Source organism: Haematobia irritans, chromosome 5 (assembly GCF_050003625.1).
Source record: "Haematobia irritans isolate KBUSLIRL chromosome 5, ASM5000362v1, whole genome shotgun sequence".
Lineage (NCBI taxonomy): Eukaryota > Metazoa > Arthropoda > Insecta > Diptera > Muscidae > Haematobia > Haematobia irritans.
The window spans coordinates 146,827,515-146,846,858 of NC_134401.1; the positions used below are offsets into that span (position 1 = coordinate 146,827,515).

General features: G+C 29.9%; 1 protein-coding gene across 6 annotated transcripts in view; it reads right to left on the reverse strand.

Moving 5' to 3' along the window:
- Positions 1–19,344, reverse strand: part of LOC142240362 (uncharacterized) — an 84,604-nt gene that overhangs the window by 1,590 nt on the left and 63,670 nt on the right. For all 6 annotated transcript variants that reach the window (XM_075312067.1, XM_075312072.1, XM_075312068.1 and 3 more), the window contains exons 2-5: positions 7,815–8,588; positions 7,529–7,747; positions 7,111–7,453; positions 6,538–6,942 (exon numbers count right to left, since the gene is read on the reverse strand). In XM_075312067.1, the coding sequence (XP_075168182.1) occupies positions 6,538–6,942; positions 7,111–7,453; positions 7,529–7,747; positions 7,815–8,584 (1,737 nt within the window). In that variant the 5' untranslated portion in view covers positions 8,585–8,588. The remainder of the gene's footprint in view (positions 1–6,537; positions 6,943–7,110; positions 7,454–7,528; positions 7,748–7,814; positions 8,589–19,344) is intronic.

The window sequence follows — 19,344 nt, forward strand, 5'->3', positions numbered from 1 at the left end:
TTGATGATAAAAAATTTATTTAAATATAAAAAAAACACATTTTTTGGCTCCAATAAGAATTTAATGGAAATTTCCTCAATAACGGAAATGATAATATCATTCATCGACTTCAATTAAATTATCAATTGATGCGAACAAATATTTTGTCGGTTCAATAAAATTATGCGATTTTTTTTTATTAAATCAATTATCTTTTAATTGTCTATTCCGTCAAACTCAATAAAGGTTTTAATTGAATTATGTGAATTTTTTTTTAAATAAAAAATTAATTAAAACCATAAATTCTTTTTAATTTATGTATATTAATTTTAATTAATTTTTTAAATAAAAAACAATTGCAATTAAAAACTTAATTGATGGAACTAATTTTTTAATTAAATCAAAACTCAATCGTGTAAGGGAAGATGTGACCACCGTTGCCAGAATTTTACCAAATATGGTAAGTTTTGGTAGACAATTTATATACCTCTCTAACTAAGAGGTACATCAATTTTCTATAGAAATACAATTTTGACAAAAATTTCTATAGAAATAAAACATTGACAAACTTTTCAATGGAAGTAAAATTTTGACAAAAATTTCTATAGAAATACAATTTTGGGAAAATTTTCTATAAAAATAATATTTTGACAAAATTTTCCATAGAAATAAAATTTTGACAAAATTCTCTATAGAAATAAAATTTTTGACAAACCTCTCAATAGAAATAAATATTTGATCAATTTTTCTATAGAAATAAAATTGTGACAAAATTTTCAATAGAAATAAAATTTTGAGAAAATTCTCCATAGAAATAAAATCTTGTATAAAAATAAAACTTTGAGAAAATTGTCTATAGAAATAAAATTTAGCCAAAATTTTCCATTGTATGAAAATCTAGAGAGTAATCCATTGTAGTCTCAAAATTTTATTTTCTATAGACAATTTTCTATAAAAATAAAATTTTGACAAAATTTTCCATTGTATGAAAATCTAGAGAGTAGTCCATTGTAATTACTTTATTTGGCCAAACAGGCTTAGTATTAAATAAATAAATAAAATTTTGACAAAATTTTTTTAGAAATAAAATTTCTATAGAAATAAAATTTTGACAAAATTTTCTATAAGTTTGTCAACTTTTCTATAGAAATAAAATTTTGCGAAAATTTTCTATAGAAATAAAATTTTGAGAAAATTTTCTATAGAAATAAAATTTTGAGAAAAATTTCTATAAATTTTGACAAAATTTTCCATTGTATGAAAATCTAGAGAGTAGTCCATTGTAGTCTCAAAATTTTATTTTCTATAGAAAATTTTCTATAAAAATAAAATTTTGACAAAATTTTCCATTGTATGAAAATCTAGAGAGTCCATTGTAATTACTTTATTTGGCCAAACAGGCTTAGAATTACATGCTCTGAAGGAATAAATAAATAAAATTTTGACAAAATTTTTATAGAAATAAAATTTCTATAGAAATAAAATTTTGACAAAATTCTATAGAAGTAAAATTTTGACAACATTTTCTATAGAAAGTTTGTCAACTTTTCTACAGAAATAAAATTTTGCGAAAATTTTCTATAAAAATAAAATTTTGACAAACTTTTCTATAGAAATAAAATTTAGACAAAATTTTCTACAGAAATAAAATTTTGAGTAAATTTTCTATAAAAATAAAAGTTTGACAAAATTTTCTATAGAAATAAAATGTTGACAAAATTTTCTATAAAAATAAAATTTTGAGAAAATTTTCTATAGAAATAAAATTTTGAGAAAATTTTCTATAAATTTTGAGAAAATTTTCTATAAATTTTGACAAAATTTTCTATAAATTTTGACAAAATATTCCATTGTATGAAAATCTAGAGAGTAGTCCATTGTAGTCCCAAAATTTTATTTTCTATAGAAAATTTTCTATAAGCATAAAATTTTGACAAAATTTTCCATTGTATGAAAATCTAGAGAGTAGTCCTTTGTAATCACTCTATTTGGCCAAACAGGATAAGACTTACATGCTCTGAAGGAATAAATAAATAAATAAAATTTTGACAAAATTTTTATAGAAATAAAATTTTGACAAAATTTTTATAGAAATACAATTTTGACAAAATTTTTATAGAAATAAAAGTTTGACAAAATTCTATTGAAATAAAATGTTGACAAAATTTTCTAAGAAAGTTTATCAACTTTTCTATAGAAATAAAATTTTGCGAAAATTTTCTATAAAAATAAAATTTTGACAAAATTTTCTATAAAAATAAAAGTTTGACAAAATTTTCTATAATAATACAATTTTGGAAAATTTTCTATAAAAATTAAATCTTGAGAAAATTTTCTATAAATTTTGACAAAATTTTCTATAAATTTTGACAAAATATTCCATTGTATGAAAATCTAACTTAGAGAGTAGTCCATTGTAGTTTCAAATTTTTATTTTCTATAGAAAATTTTCTATAAAAATAAAATAAATAAATAAAATTTTGACAAAATTTTTATAGAAATAAAATTTGGACAACATTTTTATAGAAATACAATTTCTATAGAAATAAAATTTTGACAAAATTCTTTTGAAATAAAATGTTGACAATGTTTGAAATAAAATGTTGTTGTTTGTATAGAAATGAAAATTTTAGAAAAATTTATATAGAACTAAAATTTTCAGAAATTTTCTATATTTATAAAATTTTGAGAAAATCTTCTATAAAAATAAAATGTTCACAAAATTATCTATAGAAATAAAATTTTCTATAGAAATAAAAATTTGAGAAAATTTTCTATAAATAAAAATTTGGCAAAATTTTCTATAAATAAAAATTTGGCAAAATTTTCTATAAAAATTTTTTTTTGACAAAATTTTCCATTGTATGAAAATCTAGAGAGTAGTCCATTGTAATTACTTTATTTGGAAATAAAATTTTGAAAAAACTCTATAGAAATAAAATGTTGACCAAATTTTCTATAGAAATACAATTTTGACAAAATTCTCTATAGAATTAAAATTTTGTTTATAAATAAAAATTTTGAAAAAAAATTCTATTGAAATAAAATTTTGAGAAATTTTTCTATAGAAATAAAATTTTGAGAAAATTTTCTATAAAAATAAAATTTTTACAAAATTATCTATAGAAATAAAATTTTGTATAGAAATAAAAATTTGAGAAAATTTTCTATAAAAATAAAATTTTGACAAAATTCTCTATAGAAATAAAATTTTGTATACAAATGAAAATTTGAGAAAAATTTATATAGAACTGAAATTTTCTATAGAAATAAAATTTTGAGAAAAGTTTCTATAAAAATAAAATTTTACAAAATTCTCTATAGAAAAAAAATTTTGTATGGAAATAAAAATTTGAGAAAATTTTCTATAAAAAAAAATTGGCAGAATTTTCTATAAAAAAAATTTTGACCAAATTTTCCATTGTATGAAAATCTAGAGAGTAGTCCATTGGAATTACTTTATTTGGACAAACAGGCTTAGAATTCATGCTCTGAAGGAATAAATAAATAAATAAAATGTTGACAAAATTTTCTATAAAAATAATATTTTGACAAAATTTTCTATAAAAATAATATTTTGACAAAATTTTCGTTAGAAATAAATTTTGACAAAATTCTATAGAAATAAAATTTCGATTTTTTTTCAGTTTGGTAGATTTTTAGTAAAATATTGGTAGATTATTTTTTGCACAAGTGGCAACCATGGATGTGAACTGTAGTTAAAAAATTGTATTACTCAATATTTTTTTAACCCGTTAAGATAAATTGTTGTGGGATATATGCATGAAGATCGGGTGCAAATTTGTAGAACAGGGTGTCAGTTTTTTTCCGTTTAAAAAAAACCGCACACTTTTCCAAAACCTATCGATGGTGTTTTATAAAACAAATAACCAGAATAACCGGTTCAACCAGTTTTAATCGAAGCACAAAAAAATAACGGAATAATAATTAAATAATCTTTTAGAAATTGGACAAAATTTTTTTCTTAACTAAAATGAATCCAGATGCGTTTGCCTAACTTTGGCATTAAAGTAGGCAAACGATATATGGAGATCGGGCGCCACAGATTGACAAAGCTAAGGAAGATCCGGCGTAGAGATGTTCGGTCCTCTAGAGGAGGCAACGTGTAAACCACTTTGGTAGAAATATTCAAGTTATTAGGATGGAGATCGGGAGCCAGAAATTGGCAAAGCAACGAATATATGGACGAAGATCGGGCGCCAATTTGTTGAGCCCTGTAGAGAAGTGCTAGAGAGGCAACGCATAAACCACTTTGGTGAAAAGATTCAAGATTCTAGGATGGTGGTCGGCCGCCAGAAATAGAGAAGGTAAATTATATTTAGAGATCGGGCGCCACCGATTGACAAGACGAGAGAAGATCCGGCTTATAGATGTTGAGTTCCATAGACGAGACAACGTGTAAGCCACTTTGGTAAAAATATTCAGGTTATTGGGATTGAGATCGGACGCCAGAAAAAGCAAAGGATAAATGAATGGAGATCTGGCGCCATTTTCTAGAATCCTGTAAGGAGAGGATAAAGGGACAACGCGGTAATCACTTTGGTGCAAAATATTAAGAATATAAGTATGGAAATCTGATGCCAGCAATTGGAAAGACAAAGGATATATGGATGGAGATCGGGCGCAAATTTGTTGATCCTTTAAGGGAAGGGATAAAAAGACAATGCGTAAACCACTTTGGTAACAATATTCAGGCGCCTGAAATTGGCAAAGGCATAGGATATATGAATGGAATGGATGCCAGCAATTGGAAAGACAAATGATATATGGATGGAGATCGGGCGCAAATTTGTTGATCCTTTAAGGGAAGGGATAAAAAGACAATGCGTAAACCACTTTGGTTACAATATTCAGGCGCCAGAAATTGGCAAAGGCATAGGATATATGAATGGAAATCGAGCGATATTTGTTGAGTTCTGTAGGGAAGGGACAACTCAAAAATATTGAGGTTATAAGGATGGCCATCGGGAACCACACATTGATAAGAGAAAGGATATATGGATGGATATCGGACCTAAATATGTTGAGTCCTGCTGGGGAGGTAACGCGTACACCAATTTAGTTAAAAACATTCGGTATATTAGGATGGAGATCGGAGGCCAATATTTGATAAGGCAAAGAATATATATGGATGGGGATCGGGCGCCAAGTTGTTTAGTTTTGTAGGGAAAGAATAAAGAGGCAATGCATTAACTACTTTGGTGAAAATATTCTGGATATTAAAATGGAAATCGGACGCAAGAAATTGACTATGAAAAATACTTTTGGTTGGAGGTCGGACGTCAATTTGTTTAGCCCTTTAGGTTAGGTTAGGTGGCTGCACGATGTATCAGGCTCACTTAGACTATTCAGTTCATTGTGATACCACATTGGTGAACTTCTCTCTTATCACTGAGTGCTGCCCGATTCCATGTTAAGCTCAATGACAAGGGACCTCCTTTTTATAGCCAAGTCCGAACGGCGTTCCACATTGCAGTGAAACCACTTAGAGAAGCTTTGAAACCCTCAGAAATGTGACCAGCATTACTGAGGTGGGATAATCCACCGCTGAACAACTTTTTGGTGTTCGGTCGAAGCAGGAATCGAACCCACGACCCTGTGTATGTAAGGCGGGCATGCTAACCATTGCACCACGGTAAGCCCTTTAGTGAAGGGATAAAGATGTAATGCGTAATTGGGTCCTAGAAATTGTCAAGACAAAGAATATATGGATAGAGTTCGAACGTCAAATTGTTGGGCCTTTAGGGAAAGGATAAAAACAGGAACGCATAAACTACTTTAGTGAAAATATTCAGGATTCTAGGATAAATATATGTAGCCATAAGTTGAGAGGGTAACTGATATTTAGATGGAGATCGGGCGTCCTGCAGTTAAGACAAACTATTTTGACAAAAAGATTAGGGTTATTAGGAAGGAGATTGCGCTCCAAACAATATATATGGATGAAGATCGGGCGCCAATTTGCTGACGTCAACAGGATAGGAATATTGAGGAAATGCATATGGATGGAGATCATTCGCCGATTGTTGCGTTCCTCGGGATATTAGGATGGAGATAAAGTTCTTTCATTGCAATTATAGGGTAATGTAGATTTGGATAGTGATCTAGTGGCCCTAGCTGGTCGCCCTATTTTGATTCCTCCTTATAATTTCTCTTACGATTGCAAATTCTCACTCACGAATCCCGCTCACGTTCTAAAATCGTACTTATCCAAAACCACACTCCAGAAATGTTCTCTCTCATCCATGAAAATAGCTCTCATATTCCAAATCTCACTACTTTGTGCATGGCTTTGAATATACGATTAGTTTGTTTTGTGACTGTACTTTTCCCGTAATAGGTTTGTGGGTGAGATATTTTCAACAGTATATTACTCTCCTACAATAACATTTCCAAAATTGCATATTTACACACGCTCAGACAAGTCACAAGCTCGACGCAAGTCACAGAATATTTTGTGAGTCACGCCACAGTTAGTTTCACCTTAAAATGGAGTGATTCTCCACCAGGATACCATAGCAGAAATCTCATACTAACCTGCTTAATGGGTATTAGACTAATCGAGGGTGTTATATGATTTTCATGATGATTTTTCGGCGATACAGATGTCAAGGCCCCGCATAGAGCTGAACCGGTTACGGCACTTCCTACACTGGCACTGCTGTTTGTGCTGCTGCTGCTGGTACTTGAAGGCAACGATTTGGCATTACAATCTAATGGATGTTCCTGTGGTGGCATATTAATGGTCAACGGCACTGGTGATTGCATAATCGAGTCACGGTCTTGGGGGCCCATATCTCCAGTGGTACTACCAGCCGATGATGTTGTCGTATTCACACCGCCGCTGCTGCAATGATTATTGGAATTGGAACTGGGTGTGGCGGTAGAGTTGTTGGTACTGGTATTGCTGTTGTTGGTTGTGTTGCTATTGGTGGAGTGACCCTGCAAATCAAATGCACGCAAAACGCATAAGAGGACATTCTCAACGGGCGAACGAGAATAGTATGAAGAAGTAGACAAAGAAGAGGTAGAGGTAGAGGAGGAATTCAATGAATTGACTACAGAGATAAGAGAATCATTATGATTATTAGAATTGGAACATTGGTTTACATTGAACATGGCGTTATCCGAGAGGCCATTATCTGGCAGGGTTGAGATCTCCACATGGGGTGTTAGGAAATGCATGGGCGGCGTTGCATTCTCCAGGGATCGTAGCGATTCACCGCTGTCGCTCTGGTGGCTAGGCATACTATTGGCGGCCGAAACAATAGCGGCATTCGAATTGACAGCAGCATTGGCAGCAGCTGCAGCCGCTGCTGCTACAGCATTCAAACCTGTGGGCACATAGCCAGCAGCAGCAGCGGCGGCAGCCACCTGTGATGCCTGTGACTCCAGAGCGAGTAACAGCGATGAAGAACCGCCCGGCCCAGGATTGTCCAAATCAATGCCATGTCTGAAAAGAAGAGACAATTGAAAATTAAATGGGTCCTCTGTTGGCGGTGGTGGCTTTGTCAGCCCATTGATCTACCTGTTGAAGAAATGTATTCTCAGAGACTTCATGGAACCCGCACGATAACTACACAATGGACAAGTTTTGACGAGATCATGCTGACCCACATGTTCATTCTGGAAATGGGCTCTCATAGCTATTTGCCTTTGGAAACCGCGATTACAGATTGGACAATGATAGGGCAAGGTTTTGGTGTGTGTGGTAAAATGCTCGGCCAGATGGTCCTTGCGAAAAAATCTACGTAAAGAGAAAAAAGAGAAGATGAAACTTCGATGAGCTCTATTGGAATCACGCACTCACTCACCTCTTTTGGCACACTCGACACTCATAAGGCTTGACGCCTGTGTGTCGCATTTTATGACGCCTCATATTCGCACCATTCGAAAATTTCATATTGCACACATCGCATTCGAACACTTTGCGGGATCCCTGTTGAGACGGATTTGTGGAATTGGCTGCCACCAGATTACTACATTTACTCTCACTGGCCAAGGCGGAAACCACACCACCTACGCCGCCGCCACTACCTCCACCACTAGCCACCGAGTGATTACTATTCTCTCCTCCCGCTGTACTCGATGCGGAATTTTGTAAGTTCTCCGGTTCACCATCCTCATTCTTAAGGCGAGCTGCTGCTGCCGCAGCCGAATTCGATAGGCACTGCACCACATGCAAGAGTAAAGTGGCTCGGGAGTTTGTCTCGAAATTTTCACAGCGTTCACAACGGAATGTAGTTACGGCCGAAGCAGCATTATTGGAGGCATTTGAATTGTTCGTTGATAGATTTGTTGGCGATATACTGACATTGGCTGTTACTGGTGTTGAGATGGGTGTGTGCGGTTTCTCACCGCCATTATCCGACGATGATGATGATTGATCCTCGGAACTGTGATGATGATGCTGCTGTAGAAGCTGTTGGTGCTGGTGGTGTTCCTTAAAGCTACGCAAGGCATGGGCATGTGTGGCTAATGTGTTGTGATGTAATAGTGAGGCTGTCGTTGACATATCAACAATGAGTCCATTATCTTTGAGCGATAGCTCCATTTGACCGGCCGAACTCATTGTGTCGGTCATTTTGCTGTAAAAAGAGAGAGAGGAAAATTTTAGAAACTATTACTAAAATCACAATTGAAAGGTAAATAGTTTTGAAAGGGAAAATCGGTAAGATGGTTATAACGCCGTATGTGTGTAACAATGTAATATTGGGAAGGAGAAATCTGCATGATGTTGCTCTCCCTCTCTCTCACTTATTATTGAGCTGTAAATAGTGTCGGGAGAGACGCTCACTAATAGCGGAAAAATGTCCCAGCAACAAAAGCCTTTCACCCCATCTAAACAAATCTTTCGCCACGTAGGAAATTATAAGGGTCTCTTTGAGTCGTTAGGACTCTGGGCGGATAAAAATCTCCCGATCTCTTACGATATTCAGATCTTTCCAAACCTCTTCCAATAGCATTCCCATAGCATTGGTAGCAAGTTTTTAAATTTTCCGTATAACTGTCGCCTCCGTATCTTCTTCGCCTTTACTCCATGGAATCTCTCAGAAACGTTGGTCCTCTAGAGTTGTAAAATGTCTTGCCCCGTTTTTTGGTATGATATAAAGAGCCTCTATCACTTGGAATATATTACCCCTACTCAGTGTCTCTCTGAGACTGATTCCCAAATTTTAGAGAGTAGATCTATTACTATAGTTAGCCTCAGATACAAAATCTCTTGTTCTCCATTGTACCACGGAAACTCTCAAAAATTTTAAGACTATAGAACATAGGTGTAGGATTTCGATCCTGGTTTCCTGTCCCATAGCAACCTGAAATCTCTCGGAAATCTAGTAGCATTCCCAAATTTTGAAGACAGATTCGCACATAGTCGATACCTTCCTAAAGTTAGCATCAATTAAAGTATCTCTTTTTCCCGATACTGTGGCTGAAGCGGTGAGAAGCTACAAGGTTAATCCTCTTCTCGGAGCTCGACCACCACCCATAGCACCGGAGGGAGGAGATCTCCAGTGGTAGGGCAGTTTTGACCCAACTAAATCAGGCAAATGCAGCCACCTCAATTCCTACCTATCAGTGATTGATAGCAGGGTAGCTGACGAGTGTCGCATCGGTAACCAAAAGCAACATGAAACTCGTCACCTTTTTCCTTGCCCAAGTAAACCTACTTAACTCACCACCAGATTACTCTGGACACATCCCATCCTTGTCGCAGAGTTTCTTGATATGGATACAAGCTGATGTACCAAAGTGTAAAACAAAAATGCGCATGAGTGAGATCTTAGGATCTACAGCTCTTCCACAGAGATCTTGGGATCTGCAATTCCAAAACTGAGATCTTCAACCCACATTTCCGCCACTGAGGTTTCCAAATCTAAAGTTCCACCATCCAAACACCATACGAGGCAATAACTACACCAACTGCATCCGAACGAAGCAGTTAGAAAGACGAAAACCTCATCAACTACAAATACAATAATTTCCGACCATCGCTGGCAATAAACCCAGAATGATTAACATTTCTTTCGAGAGAGATAAACCGAAAGGTTTAGTGGTCCCTTTTCCTGGAGACGACTTAAATTGTCGAACATTAAAGATGAGTGGATGTCCCAGAACTTAAAAGATCCAAACCGAAAAACTCAACAGAAGTGGATCCCTCTCTCAGAATGTTGGGGAGCGTTAGAATGAGCAACGATTGGTTTTTCCTATTCAGGCAAATTTATGTTGCTTATCCAACAACTCCAAGCTCCTTTAGAGCTTTTCTGAAAGAATAGACCTAACATAGATTATTAACAATTAAGTCAACATCACTAGACCTTACGCACTAATTGGAAAAAATACCTTCCAAAATCTTGAACGGACGGTAACAAAATGAAACAGAAATGTTCACGAAAAATCAAAAGGAGATGTTCACGGTTTCTTCCAAGGGGAGTTCACGATCTCATGAATGGCTTTCGGTTTTCTTTGACCATGAAAAGTATTAATATATTAGTTAGAAAGTCGAAAACCTCATCGACTATAAATCTACAAATACAATTTCCGACTATCACGCATTAAACATAGAATGATTAATAAGATAAACCGAAACTAAACCTGGACCCTTATCCTGGAGACGACTTAAATTGTCGTACATTTAAGATGGGTGGATGTCCCAGAACTTAAAAGTTCCAAACCGAAAAACTCAACAGAAGTGGATCCCTCTCTCAGAAATGTTGGGGAGCGTAAGAATGAGCAACGATTGGTTTGCCTATTCAGGCAAATTTATGTTGCTTATCCAACAACTCCAAGCTCCTTTAGAGCTTTTCTGAAACAATAGACCCAACATAGATTATTAACGATTAAGTCAACATCACTGGACCTTACGCACTAATTGGAAAAAATACCTTCCAAAATCGTGAACGGAGGTAACAAAATGAAACAGAAACGTTCACGAAAAATCAAAAGGAGATGTTCACGGTCTCTTCTAAGGGGAGTTCACGATTCCATGAATGGCTTTCGGTTTTTTTTGACCATGAAAAGTTTTAAAATATTCGTTAGACGTTCTTACGGCAACTTCGTCGGTGGTGGAATCCGCAAAGGCGACTGTTAATAAGTGTGGAGCAGGCAATCCAGCTTCGAGTCACAGTAGCCGATTTTTTATAAATTCGTAACCATTACGTTTTCAGATCATGAATGATGGCAACGCATTTTATCTTTGTCAGATTGACATGGTCTATTCTCCGTTTGATACCACATATGTGTTGATACACTTTTATGAACGGATCGTTTTGGAACGTGCACGCGGTTCATGATTTTTATTATGGGTGTGTAGGTCTGGCGTATGGCTTGTCTACAATATGATGTGAGTTCGATTCCGAGATTCATTTATATCCTCCTTTGTCCCTTAATTCCATTAACACAACCCTTCTTCCTTCTGCCTCATCATGCCACATTCCACAGTAGGATGGATTTTTTGCACCTATACCCAATATTTCAGCGTTGTTTAATTTTACCATAAAACTTAGGTGACATTATAAAGAAATAAATTTCGGACTCGTCTACAAAGATCCAGTCCAGTATCAAGAGATGATCTAAAAGAAGATCTCCCTTCACTCATACAGAATGTACGTAGGTGGAAAATTTTCTTCGGGGACCGAAATTAATGACTATCTCACAATTGGTTTGTGTAAAATATCCTCATTATATTCCAAATCATTTCAGAATCAAATAAATGAAAAGTCTAATGATTTCCCTACATTCATAATCAAAACGCTCCTTCGCTATATCCAAACTAAGACAATAATAGCCCACAGCATATTCAACACAAACGAATGAAATGCGGGATTGATCACAAATTCCCCATATCATACTCACCACCCACCAATGCAAATTTTCGTATTGTTTTTTTTTCGATAATTATTTTTAGAAGACCAGTTCCCATAAACCCACTAATGACAAATATTGAAACTAAAAAAATCCAACACATGATGATTGATCGTTGACGGATGCTGGATTAAGGTCTTCACAAATGAACTTTCAACTCAACCTACTTCCATATCCAGTTCCACCACTACCATCATCATTGACAACCTCAAAACGTAATAAACTAAACTAAGGCATCATTGTCGTCACCTGAGACTAAATACACATAGTACGCTTACGCTCTCACACACACACACACAACGTTATGGTGGCATGATGTATGGTTGAATGGATTGATGCTTGTATGAATGATCTAAATTTTTCAACACAATTAATGAAGCGTTGTCGTTGTTGTTGGTGTTGTTTTAGTTTTTGCCACTGCCTTTGTATGTAGCTCTAGCAGAAATTCCAAACTTGTGGCTTACACACCTCACTCTCCGGCAAATATGCATTAGGTCTCTGTGATTAGATCTAACAAGCAATGGTACTAACTAGCGGGCAATTTTATGTTGTGCCACACGCATAGCTAATAATAGAAATAGAGAAATACAATTTTGACAAAATTTTCTATAGAAATAAAATTTTGAAAAAATTTTCTATAGAAATAAAATTTTGACAAAATATTCTATAGAAATAAAATTTTGACAAAATTTTCTATAGAAATAAAATTTTGACAAAATTTTCTATTGAAATAAAATTTTGATATAATTTTCTATAGAAATATAGAAACAAAATTTTGAAAAAAAATATATAGAAATACAATTTTTGAAAAAATTTTCTACAGAAATGAAGTTTTGTCAAAATTTTCTATAGAAATAATAAAATTCTGACAAAATTTTCTATACAAATAAAATGCTGAAAAATTTTCTATAGAAATAAAGTTTTGACAAAATTTTCTATAGAAATACAATTTTGAAAAAAAATCTATAGAAATAAAACTTAGACAAAAATTTTCCATAGAAATAAAATTTTGACAAAATTTTCTATAGAAATAAAATTTTGAAAAAATTTTCTATAGAAATACAATTTTGAAAAAAAAAATCTATAGAAATAAAACTTAGACAAAATTTTCCATAGAAATAAAATTTTGACAAAATTTTCCATAGAAATAAAATTTTGACAAAATTTTCTATAGAAATACAATTTTGACAAAATTTTCTATAGAAATACAATTTAAAAAAAAATCTATAGAAATAAAATTAAGACAAAATTTTCTATAGAAATAAAATTTTGATAAAATTTTCTTTAGAAATAAAACGTTGACAAAATTTTTTATAGAAATAAAATTTTGACAAAATTTTCTATAGAAATACAATTTGACAAAATTTTGTATAGAAATACAATTTTCAAAAAAAAAAATTCTATAGAAATAAAATTTAGACAAAATGTTCTGTAGAAATAACACTAGACAACATTTTCTATAGAAATAAAATTTAGACAAAATTTTCTATAGAAATAAAATGTTGACAAAATTTTCTGTAGAAATAATAAAATTTTGAAAAAATTTCCTATACAAATAAAATTTTGACAAAATTTTTTACAGAAATAAAATTTTGACAAAATTTTTTACAGAAATAAAATTTTGACAAAATTTTCTATATAAATAAAATTTTGACAAAAATTTCTATAAAACTAAAATGTTGACAAATTGTTCTATAGAAATATAAAATTTTGACAAAATTTTCTATAGAAATAAAGATTTGAAAAAATTTTGAGAACATTTGCTATAGAAATAAAACTTTGAAACAAAATTCTATAGAAATAACATTTTGAAAAAAAATTCTATAGAAATAACATTTTGACAAAATTTTCTATATAAATAAAATTTTGACAAAATTTTCTATAAAAATAAAATTTTGACAAAATTTTCTATACAAATCAAATTTTGACAAAATTTTCTTTAGGAATAAATTTTGACAACATTTTCTATAAAAATAAAATTTTGAAATAAAATCTATAGAAATAAAATTTTGACAAAATTTTCTATAAAAATAAAATGTTGACAAATTGTTCTACAGAAATGTACAATTTTGACAAAATTTTCTATAGAAATAAAATTTTTGAAACATTTCATATTGAAATAAAATTTTGGAAAATTGACTATGGAAATACAATTTTGAAAAATTGTTTATAGAAATACAATTTTGAAAAAATTTTCTACAGAAATAAGATTTTGACAAAATTTTCTATAGAAATAATAAAATTTTGACAAAATTTTCTATACAAATAAAATTTTAACAAAATTTTCTATACAAATAAAATTTTGACAAAATTTTCTATAGCAATAAAATGTTAACAAAATTTTCTATAAAAATAAAATTTTGACAAAATTTTCTATAGAAATACAATTTTGAAAAAAAATTCTATAGAAATAAAATTAAGACAAAATTTTCTATAGAAATAAAATTTTGCTAAAATTTTCTATAGAAATAAAATGTTGACAAAATTTTCTATAGAAATAATAAAATTTTGAAAAAATTTCCTATACAAATAACATTTTGACAAAATTTTCTATAAAAATAAAATTTTGACAACATTTTCTATACAAATCAAATTTTGACAAAATTTTCTTTAGGAATAAATTTTGACAACATTTTCTATAGAAATAAAATTTTGAAAAAAAAATCTATAGAAATAAAATTTTGACAAAATTTTCTATAAAAATAAAATTTTGACAAAATTTTCTATTAAATAAAATGTTGACAAATTGTTCTACAGAAATATACAATTTTGACAAACTTTTCTATAAAAATAAAATTTTGAGAACATTTGCTATAGAAATAAAATTTTGACAAAATTTTCTATAGAAATAAAATTTTTACAAAATTTTGTATAGAAATAAAATGTTGACAAACTTTTCTATAGAATTACAAGTTTGAGAACATTTTCTATAGAAATACAATTTCGACAAAATTTTCCTATAGAAATAAGATTTTGCCACAATTTTCTTTATAAATAAAATTTTGACAAAATTTTCTATAGAAATAAAATTTTGATAAAATTTTCTATAGAAATACAATTTTGAAAAAAAAAATTCTATAGAAATAAAATTAAGACAAAATTGTGGCAAAATTTTCTATAGAAATAAAATTTAGACAAAATTTTCTATAGAAATAAAATTTAGACAAAATTTCCTATAGAAATAAAATTTAGAGAAAATTTTCTATAGAAATAAAATTTTGACAAAATTTTCTATTGAAATAAAATTTTGCCAAAATTTTCTATAGATATAAAATGTTGACAAAATTTTCTATAGAAATAACATTTTTGAAACATTTCATATTGAAATAAAATTTTGGATAATTGACTATGGAAATACAATTTTGAAAAATCGTTTATAGAAATACAACTTTGAAAAAATTTTCTACAGAAATAAGATTTTGACAAAATTTTCTATAGAAATAATAAAATTTTGACGAAATTTTCTATACAAATAAAATTTTAACAAAATTTTCTATACAAATAAAATTTTGACAAAATTTTCTATAGCAATAAAATGTTAACAAAATTTTCTATAAAAATAAAATTTTGACAAAACTTTCTATAGAAATACGATTTTGAAAAAAAAAAATTCTATAGAAATAAAATTAAGACAAAATTTTCTATAGAAATAAAATTTTGCTAAAATTTTCTATAGAAACACAATTTTAACATAATTTTCTTTAGAAATAAAAAGTTGACAAAATTTTATATAGAAATAAATTTTGACAAAATTTTCTATAGAAATACAATTTTGACAAAATTTTGTATTGAAATACAATTTTGAAAAAAAAATCTATAGAAATAAAATTTAGACAAAATTTTCTATAGAAATAAAATTTAGACAAAATTTTCTATTGAAATAAAATCTTGGCAAAATTTTCTATAGAAATAAAATGTTGGCAAAATTTTCTATAGGAATAAAATTTTTTAAAAATTTTCTATAAAAATAAAATTTTGACAAAATTTTCTATAGAAATACAATTTTGAAAAAAATCTATAGAAATAAAATTAAAACAAAATTTTCTATAGAAATTAAATTTTGATAAAATTTTCTATAGAAATAAAATCTTTACAAAATTTTCTATAGAAGTAAAATGCTGACAAACTTTTCTATAGAAATACAATTTTGAGAACATTTTCTATAGAAATACAATTTCGACAAAATTGTCCTATAGAAATAAAATTTTGAAAAAATTTTCTATAGAAATAAAATTTTGACAAAATTTCCTATAGAATTAAAATTTTAACAAAATTTTCTATAGAAATACAATTTTGACATAATTTTCTATAGAAATACAATTTTGAAAAAAAAAACAAAATTCTTTAGAAATAAAATTAAGACAAATTTTTCTATAGAAAAAAATTTTGACAAAATTTTCTATAGAAATACAATTTTGACAAAATTTTGTATAGAAATACAATTTAGACAAAATTTTCTATAGAAAAATAAATTTAGACAAAATTTTGTATAGAAATAAAATTTTGACAAAAATTTTTTTGGGAATAAAATTTTGACAAAATTTTCTATTGAAATAAAATTTTGGCAAAATTTTCGATAGAAATCAAATGTTGACAAAATTTTCTATAGAAATATCATTTTGGAAAATAGACTATAGAAATACAATTTTGGAAAATTGTCTATAGAAATACAATTTTGACAAAATTTTCTATAGAAATACAATTTTGACAAAATTTTCTATAGAAATACAATTTTGAAAAAAAAATCTATAGAAATAAAGCTTACACAAAATTTTCTATAGAAATAAAATTTAGACAAAAAATTGTTTATAGATATAAAATTTTGACAAAATTTTCTATTGAAATAAAATTTTGGCAAAATTTTCTATAGAAATAAAATTTTGGGAAATTTTTCTATAGAAATAAAATTTTAACAAAATTTTCTATAGAAATTAAATTTAAACAAAATTTTCTATAAAAACAAAATTTTGCAAAAATTTTCTATAGAAATAAAATGTTGACAAAATTTCCCACAGAAATAAAATGTTGACAAAATTGTCCATAGAAATAAAATTTTTGAAAAATTTCCTATAGAGATACAATTTTGGAAAATTGTCTATAGAAATACAATTTTGAAAAAATTTTCTACAGAAATAAAGTTTTGACACAAGTTTCTGTACAAATAAAATTTTGACAAAATTTTCTATAGAAATAAAATGTTAACAAAATTTTCTATAGAAATAAAATGTTGACAAAATTCTATAGGAATAAAATGTTGACAAAATTTTCTATAGAAATAAAATTTTTATAAAATTTCATTAATTATAAAACAAAAGATTTTTAAATTAAAAATAAAATTAAATTAATAATAAGTTTATAGAAAAAATATTTTTTCCAAAATTTGTTTAATTGAAAAAAAAACACGACTAATAAATATAAGAAATTTTCCTTCTATTCTCTCTTAGCAGTTTAGGTGTGCTCATATGTACTATTCTTGTCTAAATCTTGGTAGTTGGCTACGACAATCGAGCTATGGATCTATGCATGTATAAAACTGAGCTTGCAATCCAGCGTTTTTTGGCTTTATGACCATCAAGAAAGCCATGCTCCACACCAAGCTTCTTGGCGAAGCATAGCTATAAACTAGTTTCTGTGCGATTTCCTAACCCACTGCTCGTCACTCTGAGAAGGAGAACGTTGCTGTTCTGTCAATTGGCCAATTGGTAGGTTGAGTAGCTGAAGTCGCCACGTCTAGCCAAATGTTATGGTGGTTGAAAAAAAAAAAAACAAACCTATTTGGAACATTGACTCTGTCGGTGGAAACGTTTATTTTGATTTTTTTCTTAAGCCATCAGGTGGATGGTATTAAGAAGGTAAGTTAGCAACGATTAAATATGCATTCAGTGCATCATGTATGTTCATGCATTAGCTGGATTTGTACATTAGTATGGTTTTTTTTCCTCTTGGCCCATGATGACGATGTTGATGTTAATGGAAGTAACTTGGACTTGTGGTGGTGGGATTGTTGGTGGAAGATTTCAAGAATTCTTTATTGTTAATAGAGTCAACTAGTTGCTATTGTTGTTTTTGGGTCTCTTTATATTTTTTTGGCATTAGATACTTGCTATATTTTCCTCTCTGTGTTCCAAGCACTTGGCTATTTTCAAAGTAGAAACTATTGAACAGTCAGCCAAGTTGTTTAGATAGATGGTTGGTGGTTATACTCATTGCGAAAATAGACGTGTTTCGAAAACATTGCCGATCTATACAGAAATAAAGGCAATAAAAAAAAACACCATACAGTTCCACCATACCGGGGCCATGGAAGCTAACGACCAAAAAGCCCAAACAAAAAACAAAAACTGCATTGACTGTAACCATCAGAGGAAGAACCCCAAAAAAAAAGATGTCTTCAATTTTGCAATAGCTCGAACATTTGGGTTGCTTGGTGGTGGCTTAATGTTTTTTTTTTATATTCGATGAGCTTTTTTGTTTTAGAAGTTGAGTTTCTAGAGAATTGGGCAACTCGGAAAAGATGTGCTTAGCACTTGTGTGGTATACACATCGTTTAAAAAAAATTGTTTCCTATGGAAACACATTTATAAGATAAAGCTTGTCAGTTTTCTAATGGGCACATCCACACGTAGTGAAAAATTTGGACGGACCGCTTTATTAATTTATTATTTTTTTTTAGTGATACGTCCATCTTTATGTTGTTTTGTGTCCTGATACGTATATCCCTTTGGCTTAAGACTTCACCTTCCTAGTAGGCTCCTTTCTTCTCGCGCTGAGTTACCGTTGTGCGACTTTAATGGGAAATTTGTCACTTTTAGCAAGCATTTAGATATTTGTGTCACTTTTTTATTGTACTACTAAATATCATACTTTTTACAATTTTGTGCAACGTTTTTACCATTTTGTGACACTTTTTTCAAAAATTCCTTTTTTAGTGCAATAGTTTTTTTTTTTTTATTTTGATCACGTATCCCTTACAATTACGAATGTGACCGATGTCTTATCATAAAGGCGAAGTAGTGTTGCCAGTATTGTGGCATCATGGTATCCTGGCTCTTGTCCCCAAATTGGGACTCTTTTGTTCCCAAATATCCCCAAATTAAATTAAAATTCGTCACAAAAATCCTCAATAAGTTTTTGAAAGTTTTTTTTTTATGAACAGAAAAAAAAAAAATAAAGGAATAAAGTCCGCTTTAGAAAATCCGTAATAATTTAAAAATGAAAGATATATTAATAAAATCAAGATTTCAAAACACAAAACCAGGAAATGGGTAATCAAAATATCATTTGATACAAGCCGACATCAGAATTAATAATGGCTTTACAAAATCTTCTAAATTTATGCAACCCGTCATCTAAATGCAATAAAAATGGCAGTCGGTGCGTCCATTTCTAGCCCATATGCTCCATTTGTACCATGGATGCCGTGGAATAAAGACGAAAAGCGCTTTATTTTTTTTATTTTGATGACTCGCTGTACTTAGG